The 25,758-nt window shown below is 41.8% G+C and overlaps 1 protein-coding gene across 7 annotated transcripts in view; it reads right to left on the bottom strand.

The window, feature by feature from the left end:
• Positions 1-764: 764 nt before the first annotated feature.
• LOC115625527 (trithorax group protein osa) overlaps positions 765-25,758 on the bottom strand; it is a 57,163-nt gene continuing 32,169 nt past the window's right edge. For 3 of the 7 annotated variants that reach the window (XM_030520597.1, XM_030520598.1, XM_030520596.1), the window contains exons 5-16: positions 14,715-14,871; positions 14,246-14,653; positions 12,683-13,378; positions 12,436-12,620; positions 12,103-12,366; positions 10,698-10,913; positions 8,702-8,930; positions 7,713-8,102; positions 6,570-6,732; positions 6,191-6,389; positions 6,042-6,120; positions 765-5,980 (exon numbers count right to left, since the gene is read on the bottom strand). In XM_030520597.1, the coding sequence (XP_030376457.1) occupies positions 2,175-5,980; positions 6,042-6,120; positions 6,191-6,389; positions 6,570-6,732; positions 7,713-8,102; positions 8,702-8,930; positions 10,698-10,913; positions 12,103-12,366; positions 12,436-12,620; positions 12,683-13,378; positions 14,246-14,653; positions 14,715-14,871 (6,792 nt within the window). In that variant the 3' untranslated portion in view covers positions 765-2,174. Of the gene's footprint in view, positions 5,981-6,041; positions 6,121-6,190; positions 6,390-6,569; positions 6,733-7,712; positions 8,103-8,701; positions 8,931-10,696; positions 10,914-12,102; positions 12,367-12,435; positions 12,621-12,682; positions 13,379-14,245; positions 14,654-14,714; positions 14,872-25,758 lie in introns of all 7 variants that reach the window. The other 4 variants (XM_030520600.1, XM_030520599.1, XM_030520601.1 and 1 more) reach the window with 4 other exon arrangements.

Below are 25,758 nucleotides of genomic sequence, written 5' to 3'. Positions count from 1 at the left end.
TATATATAAATTTTGTATACAAATTGTCGCGTATGTCTTGGGCTTTAAGATTTGTGTATTAAATTGTTTCGCAATTTCATACTTTCATTTTTAATATGTAATTGTTGTTTTGCGCTTCCCTCATCTCGAATGCTTACTGTTTCTTAATCAAAACTTGCGTGCTTCTCCCTCCCTACTGTCTTCCTAACGTACTTCTATTTCGTTTGTAGCATTTTTCTCAAAATGTGTTGTATTTTGTTTGTTTTTTTTTAAGTATTTATATGCATATTATCTTGCCTTCGTTTGTAAGTTGTTTTAATAAATAAAATTCTCTCGTACTTGTATTATAAAATGAATTCATAAACTTGTTCTAGTTGTATGTTGTTGTTGATTTTCGACATATATATGTGTGTGTGTGTTTTATTTTATAATATACAATCATTTGCTGCTCAGAAACTAATAATAATCAATTATATCCATAAAAATGATAAACACTACGCTTACATTAACTATATAGCTTGACAAATGCTTACAAAATAAAACCGTCTACATCAGCAACACACTCTCGTAAATAATATATATAAATAACATATAAAGTTCAACATTAAGTATTTCAATATTCCATTTATACTCTTTTATTTTCTCGGTTTTTTTTTTCATTTTTATATGCAGTGTGACGCGTCGTTTGTATCATTGTTTGGAAAGAAGGAATATGTGTACAAAAATAACTAAAAGTACAAGCAGTTGTTGAAATTTAATTTCGCGTCAATTCTACGACTATAAACAAGAACAAGGACGACCCACACACACGCACATGCACACACATCCACGTACATACACAACACACACATACAAATTTACACATGCTTCAGCCGCAGGGCACAGGCACATTAAAGTGTTATGATCCTGAACCCAACGGCGATAATCTACATCGTATAGGCATGTATGGAGGCCTGCAACTAAGTTTTATAAAAAGAAGAGTGCACAGAAACCCACACAAGACCTGACCTTTAAATATTTACAATTGAGTTTAGTAATTTGTTTCGAATTATTGGCGCACACCACATGAGAAACTCCTCTCTCCTCGTTTCTGCTGACAAATTGTATTCTTTTTACGCTGTTGTTGTTTTTGTTGTTATTGTTGTTGTGGGAGTTTTCTCGCGCTTTATTTGTTCACTATATGAGTTACTTTATGTTTTTGTAGTAGTAGTAGTAGTAGTAGCATGTATTTAAAAACTATGTTCTATATTTATTTATATATATATATTAGCGTTTATATAATTAGGTTGATTTCCTTTCGTTTTGTGTGTATATATTTATATATATTTAATATATGATTCTCGTTATGTGTATACAATTTATAGTAGTACATGTTTTATGTATAAACCATCGAGTGCATATGCGTATGTATGTGTAGGTATAGTTAGTACTTATCTTTAGATTTAAATTTAATACATATTTTGTTGTTGTGTTTATTCTTCCTCTTAAGTTCTTGCACAAGCATTTCTTGTTAATTTTCTTCAGATTTGTTTTTCCCGTATATGTTTGTTTTCTGTTTGAAATTTTTCTTAGTTTTTTGCCTGCCGCTTAAAAATTTATTACTAAAACTTTTGCATGCGACTACACAAGTGTTAATGTTTATATATATATATATTAATGTGTGTATGCAAGTATTTACTAGAGTTGTTGGTGGAAAAATATACAATTATTGTGTGTGTGTGTGTGTGTATGGTAAATGTGTGTGTGTGTTCATGTGAGTGACAACATTTTTGTTGCTGCCTACATCATGCCGTGCTTTAAAAAGCATTGCAGCGTTTTACAATTGCTTATATAATTTATAGCGTACATACATACATACATACACATATACGATACGATAACTATGCTACATTAGTAAGTGGCTTATAAACAAACATACACGCTGCTCCTAGTTATTAATTTACAATCATATTTGTTTCTTTGTTTCAAACGAGTAGTTCGCTTTTCTCTCTCAACAGTTCTCTCAACACTTTACTGCATGCTGCATATATAATAAATTCTCTTAAGTTAGCTGCGATTTTAGTTACGTGTTGGGGGAAAATGCTCGCAAAAACCTAAACATATTCAATGTGTGTATGTGTGTGTGTCTGTCTGTGTCACTAATCCACAGCACCGCCTCGTTGCCAATAGTAAGCCGCTGGCAACATTGTCGTATACTACGCAACGGCTGCCGTTGTTCCCGCATTCGCTGGGGGCGGAGGGGGAGGTGGTGTGGGTGCTACACTGGCTGCTGCTGCCGCTGCCGCCGCCGCCGCTGAATTTGCTGCTGCCGCTGCAGCTGTTGTATTGGCAGCGGTTGCTGCTGCATTCAAATTGCTCAATGTTGCTGCCGCCTTGCCTAGTTGCAATTGTTGCTGTTGTTGTTGCTGATCACTACTGCTGTTGCTGCTGCTATTACTGCTGTTGTTGTTGTTGCCACCAACAAGAGCCACAGCTGGATGTGTCTGGTCTGAATGCGCCATCGAATTGGTGGCAGCAACGTTGTTAAGTGTGGGCGGGGCCTGTTGGCTGATGCTGCCCAGGCTGCTGCTGTTGCTTAGATTGCTGCTGGCGGTGCCGCAGCTGTTGCTGTTGGTGCTGCTGTTGCTGACATCGTTAAATGTTGCTGCCGGAGGTAATTGCTGGCTACTGCTGTTGCTGTTCTCGTCTTGGACAGGAGCTGCTGGCGGCTTTGCAGATTCGGTTGCGGGTTCCTGTTTGATGTTGCACTCGCTTTTCACAAGCGATGATCCAGCGAGACTGGAGGTTGCAAGCTTTTCTGTAGCAATAGCTGCCGTTGACAGTGTTGTTGACGTTGATGCTGCTGTAGGTCTTAGTAGTTGTTGCTGTCGCTGTTGCAACAATCGATATTCGACGGAGTGCGTGGGTCCCGTACCTCTGGAGACTTGATAGAGCACACGTGATATAATAAGAGCCACCTGCTGGTCCAGTATGTGTGACATGACCAGACCCAACAAACGTTGCTCCTGCTGCATGAATAGCGAGCGATTATCGGGATGTTTGGCCAGATGGAGTAGCGTGCCGGCTGCCCGTCGCAACATATCCAAACTGGTGCCCATAGAGTCAGGATTTTCGCGCAGGTAATTGATGCCATGCTGATTGGCCACACCCAGTGCCGTTTGCTCAGCCTGCTCAATGAACGCCACCAGATACGATATGCAAGGTGATTGGAGTGCCACTGTGCGCGCCATGGCGCTGTCGGCAGCAGCCAGATAATGCAGAAGATTCACGGAGAATTCACGCAGCACCTGATCCTCATTGCGACACAGATGACGCGTGAGGACGGCGCACAGCTTTTCCAGACGCGAAAACGGTGGCGTTGCTATAACCAAATCCACATTGGCATCTGTAACGCAGAGCTTGCAGAGCGCCTCCAAAGCCAGACGCTGTGGGGAAAGCGCTGCATGCGGACCACACGAAGGGAATGGATCCTGACCATGGGCGCTGGGGCAGACAGCCCAATGCAGCAGCCCATCGATAAGTGGGCGTGCAATGAGCTCATCGTAGCGTGAGAGCTCCAAATGGCCAGCAATATTAGCCATAGCTACCAGCATATTCTCACGTATGGTAATCAGATAGTCCCACCACCATTCGCGTTCTCCCTGTAGTGAACTGCACGAATCACTGAAATCTGTGTCCTCCTCGCGATCGTAATTGCGTGTTTTGGGTGTACGCCGCAAGTGTTCATGATTGAGAAGCAGCAGGTGTCCGAGCACGGCCAGAAAGCGGGTGGATTTGGCCAGCACCGTTTCGTTGCCGGGCACAAATGTCAGATTGCGAAAGATGTTCGACAGGGCTATGCAGCGACGCGCCAATGAGTCCTGACTCTCATTCACCAGATATAGCGAGGCCTCGTCACGAGTGTAGCATTCATCCTCAAAACTGGAGTCGCGTCGACGTTGCAACACCTGCGCTACATCCTTTACTGTCGTCTTGGGATCAAAACCTTTGAGTGGCGACGCTTCGATGCCATTGGTAAGACGTTGCTGCTGCTGTTGCTGGGTCTGTGACTGTGGAGAATCAATATCCATGTCAACGGCACGACAGTCACTGTCGCTGGTCGTTGAATTCCCACCGCTACTTGTGGTTGCGGCTGTTGCTGTTGGCTCCTTTTTGATCTCGACCGCAGGCTGCGCAAACTCTTCGTCCAGCTTTGACTTTTTCCCTTCCCCACTTGGGACAACAGAGCTTCCGCCGACTGTGACGAGTCGTCGCTTTTTGTTGTAGCTTTGCTGCAATAAACTGTTCTCTTCCGTACCGGTTGCAGTATTATCCTCCTGCTTAATGCTAACACACGACGGATCCTCGGTTGCCTTTGTGCTATTGTTGCCATTGCCATTACTCTTGCTCTTAAGCGCCGCCGCCTGCTCTCGTTTCGCTTGCTTGTCGCCGCGTATATAGCGAGCAAATGGAATGTCTACGATCTCCGATTTGAACACATCGACAATACCGTCGAGAGGGTCGGGTTCCGTGAAGCCATAGGTCCATGCATTACTGCCCACCGGCTCCAGTTGCTCATACAGTTTATTTGTATCAAAATCCCAAGACTTCTGGCGCTCATCGACAAATATGTCATGATGCGCCTGTTGTATCCGCACTGGCACGCCCTTCCGTGAGATAAGCGTATAATTGGGCGTATAGGAGAGCAGTAGCGAACGCTCCTCAGGATTGGGCTGAACACGCACCTGTCCCAGATCGATGCCTTCGTCGGCATCGTCGGAATCTTCGCCACGTTGTTTCGCCACATCCATATTCTCATAGTGACGTTTCCGATTATAGCTGCAAATGCTGCGCACGCAACGTGGCTGCCGCCGACGCAGCTTTTGTGACATCTCAGACTTCTCCGTTGTCTGTGTTGTCATCACGGTGCCGCTGTCCGTATCATCGTCTGCCTCGTCGAGCGCCTCCTCGCAGCGTTCGTCGAACATTTCGGCGAGATTCTTTTGAAAGTGTTCCAGAAGCAATGTCAGCAGTCCGGGTAAATGGGAGATGCCAAAGAACTGTACAGTGGAGTCATCAAAGAGCAGTACATTAAGCACATCCAGGGCCCAGGTGCATTCGGTGAGCAGACCAGATCGCATCGCCATGAATATGCGCCAGGGATCGACGGGGCAAACATCAGCCTTGGTCAGCCGTTTGCGACGATAGAGCACCGGCGTGGTAGCCTCAACACTGTCATGCGGGAAGATAAGCTCCTTCTTGGCCAACTGGGCAGCAGGCCCGGGTGCTTGTGGTGGCGCATATACCGCCTGCTGATTGGGTGGCAATTGATGGGGTTGCGGTGGCTGCTGTTGTTGTGGCTGTGGCGGCATTGTTGACGGTTTTTGTGGCATCATGCTGCCAGGTGGCAGTCCCACTGGTACGGGCTGTCCACCACCAACACCAATAGGCACGCCAGGTGTTGCGCCGGCCGTCTGCGAAGGCGGTGGCATTACATAGGGTGGTTTGACCATGGGCCCAGCTCCAGGCGGCATCCCTGGCGCGGGCACGCCCACATGCGGTGGTTGTTGCACCGCTTGCCCCTGTTGCTGTTGTTGTTGTTGCTGCTGCTGTTGTTGTTGCTGTTGCTGCTGTTGTTGCGGCGACATTCCCGGAACACCGCTAGGCAAACGCTGCTGTTGCGCTCCACCGGCTGGCGCACGCAATGGTGAACCGGGTGGTGCAATGCCAGGCTGTGGCGCTGGTACAGCACCCATCTGTGCCCATTGTGGTGGTGCTTGTGGTTGTTGCTGTCCTGGTGGCGCACCCTGTTGATAAGGCGGTTGTTGTTGCTGTGGCGGAGGTGCCGGTTGTGGCGGATAACGATGCTGCTCCCATTGGGCTGCACCGGCAGGCTGTTGATTTGGCGGCACATGTGGACCGCCGGGTGGTGCAGTGCCTCTTGGTGGTGCATTGCCCCAGTTCTGTGGCGCTGGCGAGGAAGGGTATTGAGGACGATACGCGGTGCCGCCTGGCCAACCACCTAGGTTAATAAAAAGTACCAATTAGTAAGGACTGCTATTTCAGTTTTCACCAGAACTTACCATAGAGAGGTCGCGTGTTATAGCCAGGATACGGCTGTGAGTCCTTGGCAAAGTCGGGATGTCGTCGAGGTTGTGGACTCTGTGGTTAGCATGAGGTTTATTATTTGTTAATTTGAAATCAATTGAGCGTCACATGCTCGTTTACTTACTTGTTCTGGCGGCCTATTATAATAGTCCTGCTGTGTGGGAGTTCCTGGCGCGTAGGCGCCGCTAGGTGGCGCTACTGGTGCCCCCGTTGTCGGTGGTCCGCCCGCAACGCCTTGCGCTGGTGGCTGTGGTCCACCTGGAGGTGCTTGACTATATGGCCGACTGCCATAGGGTCCGTACTGATTAGCACCGGCTGGGGGTCTGTGGAGAACGAAAGAATCAGTAATCTGATGTGAAATCTAGTTCAAAGGGACCACATAAGGATTTAGATATAGCATTGGAAATACAGTACAGTCAGTTACGATATCTGTTTTTTGTTCGTGTTAGGCTGTATGTGGTGGGTGTTAGTGTAGGTGACTAGGTAATGAATGAGCAACTCACGCTTCTCCCTCGGGCCCATAGGGAGGATACATATTGCGATTCTGTGGCGGATATTGTCCTTGATTCTGTCCAAACGGCTGACCGGGTGGTCCAGTGGCATTGTACTGATCAGACGAACCATATGCTTGGCCATAAGCACCCGGCTGTGCGGGATAGGGTGAACCTGAAAAATATAATGTTTTTGGATTTAGTGGGATTAGAAAACATAATAATAAACTATAATGATAATGGGTTTGTTAGTTATTCCATGAAAAAATGAGTGTTAAATGTAATAATAAATAATTAAAATACTGATATAAATACCATAAAAACAGAATGGTTAAGTACCAAGTAATTTATGCGTTAAAAAATTGGAATGACAAAAGTAAACAATATGTCCAAATTCATTTAAATTGAAGTCAATAGGAGGTCAAGGAATGGGTCGGATGTTCCATATATGGATGTGTTTGACGTTGAGGAGAGAAATCGATTTAGGATCAACAAAATCAATAGTATTATGTTGCCTTATATGTCAGTCAATGCGGTTCGGTGGTTAATCGCTCAAAACCATATACATATACAAATTAATTTTAAACATATTAAGGTAAAACAACCTTTTTCTAGGAACCAAATAAAGTAAATTGTTAAAAGGTATGATGTTACGGTTAGATCTAGAAAAGTTAATGGTTTTATTACTATTTAATGAATGAAATTTTTATTTTATATTTTATGTATTTATAAAAGAGTATAAATTAAAAATATACAATCTTTCTCATGATCGTCTCATTTAGTAAATGCCGGCCTTATGACACTAGACTAAGAAAAATTGGTATTTTAGCACAGGCTCTTTTCCAAAGAATATTTATAGTACATTTCTTTAGTGTAGTATCACAAGACCATAATGAAACCTAAAGGAGAGAATCCGTACAATTGATATGGCACAGATGGCACTATAGAGAGAGAAAGAGAGCAGTGAAAGAAAATTCCAAATACGTTTAGGGGTACCAGATACAAGTAGAGTGAAAGGCTGCAACTAAACATCTACATAAAACAGAATATTGTATTTCAAAGCTCCATACTATACATTTTTACAACAAACAAAACAATGTATGTGCATAATTAAGTCAAAATAATAATGAAAACCAAATGAAAAGAGGAGTATACCTGGCGTTCTAGACACAGGCGTTGGATACCCAGAGCTACCCTGCGGATAAGGTGCTCCAGTGGCGGGGCGCGCATGCTGCGGCGACGACGGCACCGGTGGCCCATGTGGTGGCGGTGGTGCGCCTGCCGGCTGCTGCTGTTGCTGATGCTGCGATGGTTGGGCCGAAGGCGGCAATGCTGAGCCCGATTGCTGTTGTGGATGACCACCCGCTTGGGATGCGGCGGCGTGCGGTGATTGTGGGGGTGGTGGTTGGTTCGGTCCACCGCCGCCTCCAACACCTGCAGCAACACCAGCAGCAGCAGCTCCGCCGGAGGCAACACCGCCAGCAATTGGATCATCAAAGGGATTGCTCACGCTTATATTATCAGCGGCTGTTTGATTTTGTGTGCCTGAGAGGCGGCGTTTGATGAATGATCGTGGTTGGTTGATTGGTTGGTTGGATGAATGAATGAACGAATGGTTTGATTGAAATGAATGAATGCATGAATGACACAAGTATGAACACAATGAAAATGTTGTTGTTGGTATTGTTGTTTTTGTGAGATAATTGTTGTTCACATGAAGTGGTGTTTTTGTTGTTGTTTGATTGTGCATTGTCGTTGTAGTGATGATGTTGTTGTTGTGGTTGTTGATAATTTGATTTTAGTAGCGTGCCCACAATTAATTATAAAAAACATAAAAATAAAATGAGTAAACAAAATACACACATGAAATTCAATTAATTAATTAACTGCAGGAATAAAAACTAAAAAATAAATAACAACGCAAGCAGCCAACAAAATGAGCGTGAGTTTTTGTTGTCGTTGTTGTTGTTGTTATTGTTGAGGTTGTCGTTGTTCAAATTTTTAGCGATTTACAAAATTAAAATGATATTTTTAAATTAGCAAAACGAACGAACAATGGCCAAAACGAATTAATTTCAGTATCCTAATCCTTAGTATTATTTGAAAAACAATAAATAATCAATTGAATTTTCATTTGAACTCACCTGCATGCGGTGTCTGCGCATTGCTCTGAGATGGAGGTCGCTGCATTTGGCCCGCGGCCCCATAATCCGGCTGCGGACCGGCAGCTCCCGGGTAGGCGCCTGCGCCCGGATAGCCTGCATAGCCATCGATTGTAGTATTGGGCGCAGCGCCGGGCGGCGCTGGGAATGAGTCCTGTGAGTTCGACGAGCCTGTCGAATTTGTTGTTGCCGCATCCAAATGACCACCACCGATTGGTTGCAAGATGGTGGGGTTTGCGTTTATTATTATTATTTTGTTTAAATTGATGCGGAGAAAAAGTCGTGAAAAACATTTTCAAGTACATACCGAAAATAATAAGAAATAAACGCAAAAAATATGCATGTTGAAATACAAAGTTCTTTACAAAAAATCAACAAAAGACTGCGAGTATTCACAAGGTAGTGTGTTTAAAACGGATTCAATTAGCTTTAGGTACACGTTTAGTGTATTGCCAAAGAAATTTCAGATTAATTTATATATCATTTACTTGATAGTAAGTTTAGAAACATTCTTTGTGTTGGAACTATGGTTTATAGTATTATTTGGCTTATCCAGAGTTTAAATATAAATGCTATCCCCTATTTGTATTACTTCTTTAAAGGTAAACCGTTTTATTGTTACGGGGACCTGGGAGGGGCTCGTTCACAATGCATGAAAAAGGAAGGTGCTCGAAAATTGGAAAAACACCACTAAAAGAAAGGGGGAAAACCCCGTCTGGCTATCTTAATTCTCATTTCACCAATGGAGACCCCATCTGCTTTAATTAGATGAGAGATTTTCAAGATTAATTGGAACCCAATTGGGCAATTTGCCTGGGAAAATAAAAGGTTATCATTACTATCCCGCTATAGTTCATTCTTTTGCTATTCTTTATTTACTTTTGAAAACTAAAAACTGTGTGAAAGCATTTTTTCAGTGAATGCAAATTTCGATTCCGCAAATTTGAATCGTTATTTGGAAATGGGAGGAGGAGTGAAGCATCAAGTAGAGGCCAATTACTTGCTGCTTTTCTTGTAGAACTAGTCTCAGTAAAAAAAAAATACAAAGCTATACACCTAATTCTGTTTTTAAATACGGTTTGATAGCACGGTTTGAAAATTAAACAAGAAAGGAATGCTAAAGTCGAGCAGGCTCAACTCTTAAATACCCTGTACGACCCCACAAAAAGTAATTTAATTAATTCATTAATTTAATTTAATTAAATTAATTAACTAAATTAATTTAATTAAATAACTAAATTAAATATAAAATATTCCATGCATGCATACATACATTTACATCAGAATCGTGCCTTATGCGTGTTTGTGTACTTGTACATATGTATGTATGTGTGCATTGGGCCTGGTTATATGCCTATAACTTTCTTTCCGATCATTCTATCATAATGAAACTTGGTATACGGATATATAATCACTAACCTAATGTGACTACCAAATTTTCAAAATTCCAAGAATTACGGGAGTTATAGAAAATCGTTAAAGGGTGGGGGCGGTTGGGGGGGGGGGGGGGGTGGATCAGAAAAAATGAACAAACTCGTCCTTTCTCGGTCTCAGGAGAATCTGTATACCAAGTTTGGTTATTCTAGCTCTTATACTTTCAGAGATCCTTGCGTTCATACAGACAGACGGACATGGCTATACCGACTCGGTTTGTCATGCTGATCAAGAATATATATACTTTGTGGGGTCTACCAAGTCTCCTTCTGTGTGTTCCATGTGCACTCGCACAAAACTAATATACCCTTGTACCCTTTGGGTACAGGGTATAAAAATTGCACATATATTTCTCTAGAGATAAGGAACCAATCACCTATTTTGGCATATGATCAATGTATTTTTTTACGGTTGTTTCTGGAGCCAATCTACCATGTAAAAACAGAATTAGGTGTAATTACGCTTGAGAAGTCTTTTAAAGGACACTATGTGAATACCACAACTCATAAAATGGAACCAAGAGTAGATTTGTTAGACACTTACCTGGCGATGGCACTGAGGCTGCCTTTGTTGTCTTCTTTTTGCTGCCCGCCTCCACCTGCTGTATGATGGGCAGTGGATCGATGTCTCCACGATCGAAGTGACACTCGAAGGCCAGCAAATTCTTGGTGTAGTGCTTCCTTAGCGTATAGGCGGCGCTGCTGCTGGCTCCAATGCCCAGCAGACCCGCAATATCCTTCCATGTTTTGCTTTTGGTCACCTGAGGTAGATTCAGAAATATAGGGTTGTTTTTTTTCGATTGGTCAGTTGGGGTGTGTGCGCTTGTATGGAGCGTTTGGAAAAACACGTTGAAATTTTTGTAAATATAAGGACTTAAAAAAATAATGAAATCACAGGCAAACAATGCAATGTTTGTAGTGTTTGGATGCATTCCGTTAAGACGCTTACATTTCTCTCAATATTTTCAAATCAATTATAGAATCTTTGAAAAGTGCACACACAAACTTAATTTAAAATAGGGTATTAATGGTTAGAAAATCAAAAACTACTTACGAACTAAAAATAAACAATTGGATGGGAGGGATATCACTACGGGTTCTAAATACGTTCAATCAACCAAAAATATATTAGGGAATGCAAAAAGATTGTAGACAAACATTTTGAACATGTTCTTATTATTATTATTATAAATATGTAATTTAGTAATATTTTTTCCTTTTACTTTAAATAGCAAAAAACAATTTAATATTGAATCCAAAATACGAACGGCCTTGCGATCTCAATGTCGATTTTTAATACTTTTGCTAGCGATTTCAAGTACATAAATAATTTTCATTACGATTTGGTTATTTGTATTGAGATTGCTAGACCGCTCAACAAGCGTTGATTTAAACTTTTAGGCGAGCTTGTTTTTTATTTAGAAAAAATTTAAAACGTGCTTTAAAAGGTGGCATGCATTTATTTAAAACAAAATTTAGTCTCAAACTTGCGCCGCATGGTTTCATTTCGTTTTTATTTTTGTGTTTAGTTTTGTTTCTTTGCTGATCTATGGTTTATTTGGGCCAAAAGACAAGATATATTGACTTGATTCTATTCAAAATGCAGCTACAATTTAATGACTTTGTTAGGAAGCGGTTATTCAGGAATGAAAATGGAGATGGAAGGAAGATGCTGGGTTTCTGGTTGGGGGTTACTTGCATTGTCAGGTTTCGGATGATTTTGTTTCTGTTGTCAAATGATGGATCATTCGATATATATCTTGTGGTGTGTTAGCTAAATTTTCGAATATTGTTTTTTTTGTTTGGTTGGTATTTTTTGTGTTGGTTTTTGTGAATTATGATAGTTGGTTGGTTGGTTGGTTGAAGACTAATTGTGGTTTGGTTTGGTTTGATTTTTGGTTTTTGCTAGTAAATCTAAAAAGAAGTTAGTAAAAGGAGTTACTACGGCACCTTGCATACCTCGACGAATCCGCCACGTTCTTTTACATAAATGTATAACCTATATAAATCGAGTGGCTGTTTTGAGATTGTTGGGCAGGCGGTGATGGGGGTGCGGCGCTCCTCCATGAAGCCGCGCAGCTTATCAAGCCAGCCCCTTCGATCTGGATTATCATCCATCTCATAGAGTTTGCACAATGAATCCGATTTCTTGGTGGTAGTAACAGTGCTACGAAATGGTTCCGGCTGCACAGGCACATGACTGTTGAACACCTGCTGCAAGGGGTACAGAATATAAAACGTTAGTCGTTGGGAACAATCGCTAGAGAGTCTATGACGACTTACCGGGCTACCAGCTGGACGCGGCCAATTGGGTGGCGAGTTCATATCGTACTCCTCGCCTGGCGCTCCACCTCCCGGATGCATGACAACAGGATGTGGCGAAGTGCTCGGAGGTGCTAAATGACTTTGGCTATATGGATCGTTTTTGCGCGACTTTGGTGTGGTGCATTGTGGATCCTCGCCGGATGCTAAAGAAACAAAACACAAGTTTTAGAAATCCGCCCATAGTTACTGTTTGGTTTTTACTCACCCGCCGATGCATTCGAGAGCGTGCTCTGCTGACTAACTTCATCCATAGGCGTGCCGTCCGGACCGGTAGTAACCACCGATGTGACCGCATGCATGCCTGCGCCAGTAGGACCCGATGAGCTAATGCCATTATCCTGCGATATATGCTCCGGGGGTCCACTATCACTGCCCGCCTGTGCGCCCATCATCGACTGTGGGGGCGTACTTGTTGGCGGACCCATGCTCGTTGGTCCGTGCGGCGGACCCATATGATGAGGTGGACCCATTGGCATGCCGGGATGCATGCCTGCGGGCCCATTGCCATAGCCCTGCGGCGGTGTGGGGCTGGCCCCGTAGCCACCTTTGTGCTGTAAATGCTGTTTCAGATAGTTGATAGGACGTGGTGAGCCACCTCCTTGAGTTGGTGGCGGTCCCACCGGTGGTGGGGTGCCCTTGTTTTGCACATGATTGCCCACCTGTCCGGGCGCTCCGCCGCCGGGCACGGATTGCTGTGGCGACGGTGGCACCCACTGATAGGGCGGATACGGTGCATGCGGACTTCCGCCGCTATGATTGGGCATGGGTCGGCCCGGATAGCCTGCTTGTGCGCCGGGTGGCATGTTATTGGCGCCAACACCACCGGCTTGACTTGTAGGCGGTGGCGGTGGACCGGTGGCATAGGCTCCCGGCGGATACTGTGGGCGTGGCGCGTAGTTGCCTACACAAGAGATAAGCAAGTTTAGTAAAGAGACGATTGCAACTCATAAGTCAATAAATTCAATATTCTAGGAAGGCATTGCTATTTTTTCTATTATACCTATATAGTATATTGTATATAAGAATTCTTCTTATCCCATTTCAATAAAGGAGATACCTCTTATATAGCAAGAGTTTCGTAAGGGTCCTGTTCTGATATGTAGTAGGTTTGCAGTATTGCCTAATTCCATCTCAGCCTGTCCAGTCTTACGAAATTATTTACAAGTTGTCTTAGTTGCTAATCTTTAGGCTAAGATTGTTCACCTAAGTTCTTTCTTTCTTTCTTAGAAGGCCCTTTATATGCTTGCCTATGCCATACAATAGTTCTAGTTCTGAAGGGTTTCGCTTCCCCAGTTTGTCCAACTTATCCCTTGTATCAGAAAATAATTTACCTCCGAATGCTTTTAATAGAAGCTTGACTTTCAGACAGAGCCCCAATTATGCACACATTTTTCTATGGCTTAGATCTAGGAGGTTACACTTTATACTTTAATGCGTGACATAGATGGCGCGGGGAAGTTCTGGATCTGCTCTATTAACGTAACCATACATCTATTCAAAATCTTCTTCAATTTTTAGATGGAGTGAGTTAAGGGGTTTTACTTTCTGGAATGTGTTTCTAAAATTTAACCAACCATTTAAAATTTAACTAACCTATTCCCTAATTGTTCTTGTTCAATTGGCTCTTAAGAATTTCTGTATTTAATTTTTTTTGTGAACCGAAATAATAATTATTATAAGCTGTTCAATTTAACTGAACTTATGTATATTCCATCAATGAGCAGTACGGGTGTAATAATATATAATCTAATCGTTATATCGATCTCACCTTGCGCATATTGTTGCGGCTGTTGTGGCGGATGGTAGCCCTGTGCGCCGGGACTTTGTCCCGGTCCGCCCATTTTATAGGTGCCAATGAGGTGTGGTGGCATGGGATAGCCACCGGCTGCACCCTGCGGTGGCGGTGGTGTGGCCATGTTGTTAATGCTTTGATTTGGCTGCGCCGTTGGTGGCGGTGTCTGCTGTGGCGAATTGCTCGCCGATGAGGCTGAATTTGAAGCCTGCTGGGGTTGAGATTGTTGCTGCTGCTGCTGTTGTTGTTGCTGCTGCTGCGGTGGTACACCGGGTAGACCGTGCGGCGGCATTGGTGGCGGACCGGCGCCCACTGGTGGCTGCTGCATGGGACCGCCACCGCTTGACTGATTGCTCGCCGGACGCGAGATCGGATGATTTTGTGCTGTCAAGAGAAGAGGCATACGTTTTAATTCTGTAGATATTATCGATGCTCATTGACTTACCTACGGCCGGCGACATGGAACGTGAACCGGACGAGCCAGTGGGCGATGGTGTGGGTCGCATCACTTGCTGTGGATTTGGGGTGCCCGGCGGTCCAGAGCCCATGCCGCTGTGTGCGCCCCCACTCGAGCTGTCGTTGCTATTTTGGCCAATTAGCTCCTGTAATGGTAAGATAATGAAATATCAATGGTTAGTCAAAGAATAGTTAATCCAATAATCAGCTGATTGCCTAATGGAGAGTAACAAATACAAAGAATGCCGGCCGGCCGGCATTACTCGCACCAAATGAATCTGATAGATAAAGAAAAAAACATTTTCTACTAAATGGTAACAACAACAACAGTAGTAGCAATACATAACTATAACAACAACAACAGCAGCAGTGGCAACTTGAAATGAAAATTGTTGATGAGCTGCACGTGGCGAAAAATGAGGAATGGCGCGTTGGAGAAACAAAAAACCATATATACTTTTAAGATTCTGTTGTTATTGTTGTTTTTGGTTTGCCAACTTACTTATGGCAATATAAACAACTACTACCTACCAACAACAACAGCAATAGCAACAACTGCGACCATTGACTATAATTAGCAGCGCGCTGCAACGCCAGCAACAACAAAGCATGGGCACTAATAATGTACATATGTATGAATACACACATACATATATATGTATGTAAGTAAGTCAACAGCAACAACAAAAGGAGACGAATAAATAAAAAGCGCTGTCGTTGTGAACACCAACAAAACAGCACTTGCCGCTTTGCCATTGCGGCATCGCATTTTCAAGATGCGTGACTTTGACTTTGGTTGCTTGGTTTGGTTGGTGGGGCACGGTGGGAACGGCTGGGTGGGTGCTTTTGTAGAGTGGGTGTGGGGGATGGGGGCAGGTCTGCTGCCCATGTACCATACATAAATCATTTTATGAATGAAATTTGTTTAGTGTGGGCATGACATCGTAGGGGTGGTTGGGGGAGGTGGCCTGATGTTGTTCAATGCTTGCCTTTGGTTAGCGTGTTTGTTTGCATGGATATATGTATGTGTATCTGTGTGTGTGTGGCTACCAACCGAGCGAATTCTCTTTTTAAACGTTGGTTGCCGCCCAGCTTACAGTTGCGCCGGCACCTGTCTGTCAGATGTTATTTGAAGTTGTTGTTGCACAGCTGTTTTAAATGTAATTCACTTTATACGCAAAATTGATTGAACAATCGCGCTTTGCTTTAAACACATACGTGTATATGTACATATACATACATACATACATTACTTTTTATCAACATACACATAAAAATGTTTGTGAACGAGTGTATTGCATCGATTCAAAATAATGTAATGAAATTTATCATTTCCTATTTATGTACAGTACATATGTATAGGAAATTAAAGTTGGAGTTAAGAGCAATTGATCTATCACTGATATCAGTTTGGATTAAAATCTATAATATATATATTTTAAGTAAAAGTAAAGATTAATGTAAGATATTTTGAAAATGAGCAACTTTGAAGATGTATAGTTAGTTAGTAATGGAACAGGTTAAACATTTAAGCTCATTAACTTAACAAAAATAATTGCATTATTAACAATGACAAAGCCTTAATACATTTAGTTGCAAATACTATCTGCTTACACTCTTATAAAAAGGTAAATATGTATATCCTTGATTGAACTAGATTAACATTCCATATCTATCGGTTAAACATTACACATTTCCATTATAATTATTGGCTTTTTAAATATACTGCACGTATACTGTATTTAAAAGAAATAAATCCTATTACGAGAGTATCTAACATTTTTCACACAACAAGCTAAGAACTAGCAGTCCATGGCATCGTTGAGCGCCCTATTTCAATTTTATATAATCCAATTGGCGATAACTATTTCATATATTCTTTATAAACTTTCACAATAAGCAAAGGACATATTTCCTCATTTTGAAAAGTTGTATTCAATATTCTGGAGACTTGTCCTTTTATGCTTTCCAACAATCGAATTCTATAAATGCGCTTCTTTCAATGCAAAATGTGTATGTAATCCGTTTGCTTGTTACGTGGGAACAATGCAGCCTATATAATTGCCATTAACTGTACAACGACACAAATTGTTAGTTTTTCAATCGAAGTGACGATACTTGTAATTTCAATTACAATAGTTTCATTTTTCCGAGCTTACATGACTCAGAACTCTGATTGCGATTAGTAGAAGCGTTTGATAGTGACGCAAGTATATGTACATACATACGTATGTATGTACACATGTGATGGCCAGACATGTATTTGCAATTCATAAGATCCACGGAATGCACAAAACTTGGCACAGATTGGCGTAACGTTTGATAGGCACAGTGGAGCGCTCGTATGTAATAGGTACAACAACACAAATACACATACACACACACACACCTAAATAGAAAATAATTACCAATTTGACAGCAAAAAGCAGAGAGCTGAAGTAACAACAAAAACAAGAGCAAGGCTTGTTATTGTCTTTGCTTTAAATTATGTGAGGGGAAAACAACAATGAGTGCTTGATGCTCCTCGTCTTGGTTGGCTGCGTCCCTTTTTGTTTTATTTTATTTTATTTATTTTGATGAGGCAGACGACTGACTTCAAAAAAGTGTCAACACGAAACACGATAGCAAGAGAAATTGTGAAAAACGGTGTAGAAAAAAGTACAATACTGTGACTAGCTGCTGGCTGATGAGAGAGCGACACAACATGCCGCTCTATGAAGAACGGCTGACTGAATGGGTAGGAGGTAGCGACGCCGCTATCAGCAGCGCTGTCGACGTTGAACCCGACGTCGCATTAGCGCGACTTTTGACTGCCCAAAGTACACACGCACATACATACGTATGTTTATACCTGCATATGCATAAGAATGTTAGGCTAAGTTTGTGTGTGTGGAGATTTGAACATGTGGGGCAGTTAGGATCTACAACAAAGCAGAATGGGGATTCCTAAACTTATTCATTTGCTAATTTAGGCTCTTTAAAGCCAAATAATTAACTTTGTGCAAACGAATATCGATTAATTCATATTGCTAGACAGTACTTGCGTTTATAGAAAAGTTTATTTCCTAATAGCTGATTCGAAAGCAATGAATAAAGGCAAACAAAAATCAGTTGCAACAACACACTATAAGTATATTTAAGTAATTATTTATATGTAAATAGATAAAAGTGTAAAAATGTTTATAGAATACAAAGAATACAAAGTTAAACACTTTTTGCTTTCATTGATAAATGAAGATTATACAAACAAGTTTTCTATCTTTAAATAAAACAACAAGAATAAACAGTATTTTGTTCCTATACATATGTACATATGTATGTTTTATACCTTTTTAAAATGATATTATTTATTTCCATAAACTAGTTTTTAATATCTTTTAACCATTTTATCCCATAAATCTAACACGAATCTCCCTTTTCGACGACCACTAGACCAAATGCAAATTTTTCTGAATCAGTTTAAGTATTCTTCGGGAAAAATCATACATTTGTATTATGTATGTGTATTTCTGTGCACATGTATGTATGTATGTATATTGGCATCAAAACAATAATAATAAACAGGCAATAAAAATGCGCGCGGTAATTTTTACAATAAACGTCATTGTTTCTGTCGGTAGGGGCACAGGCACAGCACAGGCCAGAGGCTGGCACGCAAGCAAGCAGGCAAACAGCCAAATAGCTATTGTTGGCTGATGAAGCCACTCAAACAATAAATACAAATTAAGCGTAATGTTAAATAATGAGCGCAAAAGAAATTTATGGCAATACACAAGGGGTAGCCTTAAGATTTGCAACCACAACAACAACAGGCACAAAAATTGTAAAAGGAAGTGGAAATGATTTCGCATTTATTGTCAATTTGAAAAATGCAACTCAATCAAAACAACAACAACAAACAAATACATGGACCAAAAGTAACTTTTAACCACGACCTTTTGTGACATTGCCGGTAACAGCAAAAGCAACAACAAGAAAGTTCACCACTCTCTTGGACAAATTGTTGTTACCGTTAGCGGCAGCAATGGCAACAACAATAACAATGGCGCAATAATAACCAGGTTACAAAGAAATCATAAACGTCAAATCTCATTGTATGCGCTTTACGACAACAAAAACAACAACAACTACAACACCGACAAAAGCAACAACTCCCAACCCACTCCAAATCTACTCGATTCGACTCTTTGCTGTGGCATCTCTATAAGCAGAGAATGGAAGAAGAAGCACCACCAGCAAAAGCAGCAGCAGCAGCAGTAAAGCAAGAAAATGCTAAAACCCAAACAATTTCAGGCAAGGGAAAGAAGCAGCCGCCGCATCGCCGCATACACATAAAAACTTAAACCGACAGCCAGCAATTCGAGTCGCACACACAGATGCAGACACAACCATACAAATATACAACGATCCAACGTATTCGTCGTCGTCGACGCCAGCCGGCATGAAGTGGCAGGCAGGGCGGAGAGCGCACAAGAAGAAAAATACAACGCCGTTCGTTTTGGTATCTGAGAAATTAAGTGAAGTGAAATGAAATGTACGACGACGAACTGACGGCAAAGCTAAAGCACAGCACAGCACACCGCACCACACTCAGCGCTGAGTGATAGAAGTGGAAGAAGGAGCATGAGGGGGGGACCACAGACTACACAGGCATGGCATGGCATGGCACGGCACACAAAAGCTAAAGCAATGTGGAACGACAGCGCTGAACGACGACGGCTGCAACTTGAAGCGCTTGCCAGGGCGAATGGAGCGGTTGAAGCGGACGTAGCAAGAAGGCGACAGCAAAGTGGGGGGAGGGATGGGGGGACGGGTTTGGCCAGTGGTAGTTATGGCGCGCTTGAAAACGAACTGAACGAGCCAAACGAACGAACGAACGAACCAACAAATACGTGTGCCTGCACGAGTATATGTATCTGTGTGTGTGTGTGTGTGAAGCCTACGTACGTCGCACGATGACAAAGACGTAGATAAGGAACAGCAACATGCACACACAGAAGACATACACACACACAAATACAGATACACACTCAAAGTTGTTGGCTGGCATATAATAAAATGAAATAAGCAACGACGGCCAAGTCAGTGGGAGAGACGAACAAGGGGATCGAGAAGGGAAGAGCTTTGCCATGCCGTGCCAGGCCATTCGTTTCTGTTGCTTCGTACACTACTCAGAAATGTGGGCTGTAAGAGAGAGAATGAGGGGGCAGCAAAGAGACGGTTAGCGGGCGCAGTGGGGCGTAAGGCAGAGCGCACACACTTGAATAACAAAGGCGAAGACGACGACGACGACGGCGGTGGCGTTGATGACGAGAATAGCAAAGCGGCAAAGGCAAACGCAAAAGCTAGCTGCTAGAATGTTTTATACAACTACGACAAGCGAGCATAGCAAAGGCGAGGCGACGTTACACACAAACAACATTAAGGCGGCGCTTGTGTTTGTAGCCGTTGCATGAGTATGTGTAGAAAAATTACTTGGAAAGAAAAACAAGCGCTGCGGGAACAAGAACAGCAACGGGCAATAACAGCAATGAGAACAACAACGAAATCATTTATATACACAAGTATGCGCCACCGCCGACGCCAAGGCAGGCGATAGCTATAAATGAGAGAAGCTTCGATCGAATACAATACAACTATATACATCCCTACATACATACATAGGTACATATCTATATGCGATAATAAGAACTGGGGGGTATTTTATTTTTTCGTTGCCTAAAGACGCTTTGCAGACAAAAACAAACAAAGCTCATTACATTTGCATTATTTATCAAAAAAATAAAAGAAAACAACTCTGAATACGTTTAATTAGTCGCATAACTGTGGAGAAAGATTAAGCTAAGAAGTAATCAACAGATAAAAATCTGAGAAATTATTGGATAAAGTTACAACCAACCATTTGGAAACTTAATCAGCTTCAGTTTTCATTTCGGAAAACTGTTTTGCGTAAAAGTCTGATGACAACAGGCTGAAAGCATTTTGGAATAATTCGTCTGCGACAGAGCTTGTGATTTACAATTTATATTTTTCTTTTTCAGACAACGGTCATTTCTAGTCTAGATTAAAAACCATTATTAAGACGAAGAAGATCTCGAATCGATTGGATTTAATTCTCAAATAGAAATGTAAGGAGTTGATTGTTTGATTGTACATAATATTTCGAATTGTAACCGGAAATAGGACCAGTTGTGAAGAATTGTAAAAAGAAAAGCTATTCTCAGCCGGCTTTTCATGTTTAGTATCATTATCGAAAACCCATTTAGGCTGCCCTGTGAATGTAAATTATAGATAGAGGTACATCGTGTTGAAACAAAGTGCAGTGTATTTTTTTAGCAAGTCCCACTGTGGTTACATTTTCACAGCCATAAGTTCAATAAAGATATTTTCGCGCCAAAAAGTCAGCAGGCAGGCAAAGCAAAGCAACTTCAAGCGGCAGCCACAGAGTCCAAGAGCAACATGATTGAATGAAGTGCTGTGCGCTCCACATTGGAGTCGCGCCTTCGCCACGGCCGTTGGCATCCACGCGATGTGGAAACATGGAGGGAGCAGAATAAAAATGAGGCAGCACTTTTTTCTTTTCTTCACTTCACTTCAAAATGTAAATGACGATGAAGATGAAGCTGATGATGATGCTACTCGTACTCGTATTCCTACTGAAGGTTCCTGTACAGGTAAATGCCAACAACAACAACAATAGATGCTGCTCTCCAAAACTGAACTGAAGGTGGTAAGCTTATGAAAAGTTCATCATCACGATGTGCGTCTGTCTGATGATTAGTGGTGTCTTCAAGTTCAAAAGTGACAAGAAAATATTGCACCGCAGTCCATTCTTTCTTTTTATTTTCAATGGTTGTGAGAGAAGTGGCCAGTGTTGAAGCGTTTGAGTTTATTTTATTTATTTTTGGCTCTAACGTTGCTGATGTTGATGATGATGAGTTGTAGCATTTATTTCGCTTTGAAGCACGCCACTCAAGTGGCCGTGTGTTGGCCGCCATAGACGAAGCAGTTAGGAAAGCCAAAAGCCACACAGAAATCAGTTTAAAAGGGGTCCCATGAGCCACACCACGCATATTTTAAACATCTTATTGTTATTATTGTGAGTTCCTAGCTTGTTGGTGGGGATTGGTTGTGCTTTTCTTTGCAACACAACGCAGCGACATTAGATGTGCAGTGGATTCACACAATTGCCATTTATTTTAGTGAGTAAGTCATGAAAAAGGGTTTTACTTAATACTGGGTTCAAGGTTATTTCAGGATCTTAACGTCAAATCGAGTCAGTTAATATGATAGCAATGAAAAAACTTACTCAGGATTGATTTTTCCCAGATAGCCCCATTAATACTAATTTAAAAGTGAATTCAAATAATTTCGGAAAATAAAACCATCAAATACATCCGGATTAAGGTTCAATGAAGCTAAGAACAATTTCATTTATATCATATTTATGGATTTGCATGGGTTCTGTATTTGTAGACATTTCTTAAAGTATACGCAACTTCAATAGCTTGAATATAGGTCTATTTGTCACCATCCATCAAAGTTAAACCATAAAGCACGAACTAAAAATTCCAATCGGAATTGAAAGGCAAGAAAAAAAACCCCCGAAATACTTCATTCATTCCTCGTCCATTGACCAAGGGTGGCTTGGCAGAGTTCGACATTTTAATATTATTAACGCCTGCAGTCACAAGCAGAAAGCGACCGACTAAAGGGACCTGCAACAAGACCAAAAAAGGGGAGCAGGGACAATGCAAAAAGGATTGTGAAATGGGGGAGCGTGCAATGAACACAAATTGCAACAAAGGGTGAACGGGATGTTGCCGTTGTTGTTGTTGTTTTTATTGTGGCTGCTGCTGCTGCCACTGCCACAACTCCACTCCCCTTGCTCAAATAATAAACCGCATGCTAGTTAGTGTTTGTTGTTGTCTGTTGCATTTCAAAGTCATTGTTTGCCCTTTGGGGCGTATGCACAAAGAAAGAGGGACGGATAAGTTTAAAGGGGGGTGTCAGGCGGGTAGTCTCTACATACTTGTATATACGTATATAAGCAGGACCAATGCTAACAGCGGCCAAATGCAGATGCGTGCTCTGTTTTCAGTCGCAATGGACACAATACACACACAAACTTGCATAGATACGTAAATTTGTGGCACACCATTGCTTACCGCAATGCATTCTAATAAGAAACTAACATCACATTACAAAACGCCACATTCGTGCGAGCTGTCCGAGAGCGGGAGCCGGGGGGACTCACCATAGAGTGTATTCCCATGTCGCATGGACATTCGGCAGTGACTCTAAATGAACACAAAAAGTTTTGGCGAAAAGGAAAAAATACCATAGAGACTATACGTAGCTTGTGGTCTGCCAGGCTCTTATGCTCTGTGAAGAGAGAGAGGCATTGCAATGATACCTCATTTATAAGGGGGTTATTGAAGCTACAAATACAGTGAAAACTCTCTGGGCCGGACACTAACGTTCGGCCAATTTTTGTCCGCCCAAGGGATTCTTAAATACTTTATATACCGATCGAATGTTATAGAAAAAGTGTCCGCCGGAGAGAGTGTCCGGATAAAAGAGGTGTCCATTAAGGGAGCTCTCACTGTATGCCTAGTACACAAAAATATAAAGATATGTATTACAATTTTACTACATACAAGTATTCCTCCAATTCCCAATTGATTTTGAAACGTTTCTAAAACTAAATGAAAGTGAAACGCTACTGATAAGTATTATTAAAGCATACTTTAGGGATTCAATTTGAAGATACTATTAATATAGTCTCATTATGTGTATACTCGACTACAGACAAAACTATGACTCTTGTGTCATTGGCAGGACTAACTATTCATCGCTGTATTATCTCTTTGTCGTTTTTCGAGAACATAGCTACATTTCTAGTCTATTGTGCAGATACCAAACACAATAATGAAAGTGACATAATCACAACTGGTTGTTTAGTATAGTTATGGGATAAATAGTTTTCTTCTAATCCCGTACACGAATACTCGTATAGTTAATCGACCGCATTCTGAAAGCACTATTAAGTCTACATGCACCACACTTTAAAAGGTCAAGCCGGCACAAGAGATTGGCACGCGCTCTGAAATGACGGCATGCTTCTCTTTTGAGAGGCAGCTGGGATTTGTGGGGCCTGACGCGCACATGTGTCTGTTATGTGTGGCATGCAACGGACAATACTGACTAGCTGGATGGCTGTCTGCCTGGCTAGGAGCAGCATGACGAAAAATAAAATGCAAAAATAAGCAAATACCCTTTATATACATGCATGCAAATAGGAATTTATTAAAGCCAGCAGGAGAAAAAGCAACAAACTATGATAAAAACTACAACAGCAACAATGTACGGATCAATGTAAAAAAGTGTTTGGAGAAAAAAAAAAACAAACTAAAGACCAAGTGACTTCAACGTTTTTTCCGCAACGAAATGTGCCTGCCGCATGTACATATGTACATACATACTACATGTATATGTATTGTAGATATTTTTGCGAGTGCAATGTGTTTTTACTTCTACAAAGGCGCGCACGTCAAAAGATTGACTGGGAGCATGGGTCTGGGTCGAGACAGTGGGGTCGGAATTGTGTTTTTTCTTTTTCTTTTTTAAACCAACGTACAGACAACAGCAACACATGGGCAGCAGAGTCAGAGACAACGCGTAGAAATCGCTGAAACACAGCTGAGCGCTTTTAAAAAGCCACGAGCAATACCAACACACACACACATACATATATATACATATATGTATATGCATTCGTTTGTGTGTGTATGCGTGTTGTAGAGCGTAAGAGCTCATGCAATTTTTGTTTGCGCTCCTCGACTCGCTTGCTTGATATTTTATGAGCGAAACGAAAGTTTGTGCGACTATATATATGACTGTATGTGTGTGTGTATATGTGTATGGCGTAAATGGCACAAGGGAACGCCAACAGCACACGCAAATAAATACAACAGCAGCAGTTGCTTCTTGTTCGCAAGTATACGACTGGCTGGCTCTCTGACTGACTAACAGCAATGCCAGTCAGCCAGCAGTAATAACAGCAGCAGAGCAACGAACAGTGGTGCAAATCCAAATGCAATCCAACTGGTAGAATGTATAGTATTTGTCATTAGCTGAAAAGCATGAACAAATAAAATTATAGTAAAATAATAATATATTTTCTAACCTATTGAAAATCATGTCCACAAGAAAGACTGTTTCTAGAGGTAATATCTGAGATGTGTGAGGATAAGCTGAGTTTGAATTTTTTTTTGCTACGTTTTCATCGCATTTTCTTTTTTGGTTAAGCTGGGTATGGTTATTAATAAATTGGCCCCACGTTTCCTTCTTTTGCATAAGCGCTCAAATTTTGTGAATAACAAATGGCATCGCAAAATTGCGAATTGTAGCTTGAATATGGATATTATTACTGCGGCGAAGTTTTATTCAAATTTGGAGCCACTGTTAACTGTCGGACCGTCAGTTAGTCGGCCATTCAGTCAACCACTTTGTGTTCAGGCAAGCAATTTTAGCAAGCAAGCGGCGAATGAACGAACGAATGAACAAACGAATAGAAAGAACGTCGGTTGGACGTCCCATGAAACAAGTTGGAGAGGTCCAACAGCAACAGCAACGGCAACGCCAACCAGCAAAAACAACAACAGTAGACAGCAAAAGCAACGGCAGCAGTTCGTTCGGTTCGTACGTTCAAGTATCCAAACGAGTGAACTGAAAAACAAGCGCGCCACAGTCGCACTCACACACACACACACACACAAACAGAAATGGAGGCAGAGCTGAACGTTTGCGCAAGTTGTTTTTTTATTGTTGTTTTTGTTGCTATATGTATTTCTTTTTTCTTTTGCTTTTTTGCTGTGCCTGTTAAAATGAAAAACGATGATGATGCCGACACAACAACAACAACAGCAGCAGCAATGCTTTTGAGCCAAGCACACAATGAGTGGGACACTAAAAACACCAGGCAGCAGCGGCAGTAACAACAACAACAACAAGACAGAGAAAAACCGGCA

Source organism: Scaptodrosophila lebanonensis, unplaced genomic scaffold (assembly GCF_003285725.1).
Source record: "Scaptodrosophila lebanonensis strain 11010-0011.00,11010-0021.00 unplaced genomic scaffold, SlebRS2 tig00000072-arrow-pilon, whole genome shotgun sequence".
Classification (NCBI taxonomy): domain Eukaryota; kingdom Metazoa; phylum Arthropoda; class Insecta; order Diptera; family Drosophilidae; genus Scaptodrosophila; species Scaptodrosophila lebanonensis.
Note: the sequence above shows the minus strand (reverse complement) of the source record. Positions and strands in the feature narration are given on the sequence as shown.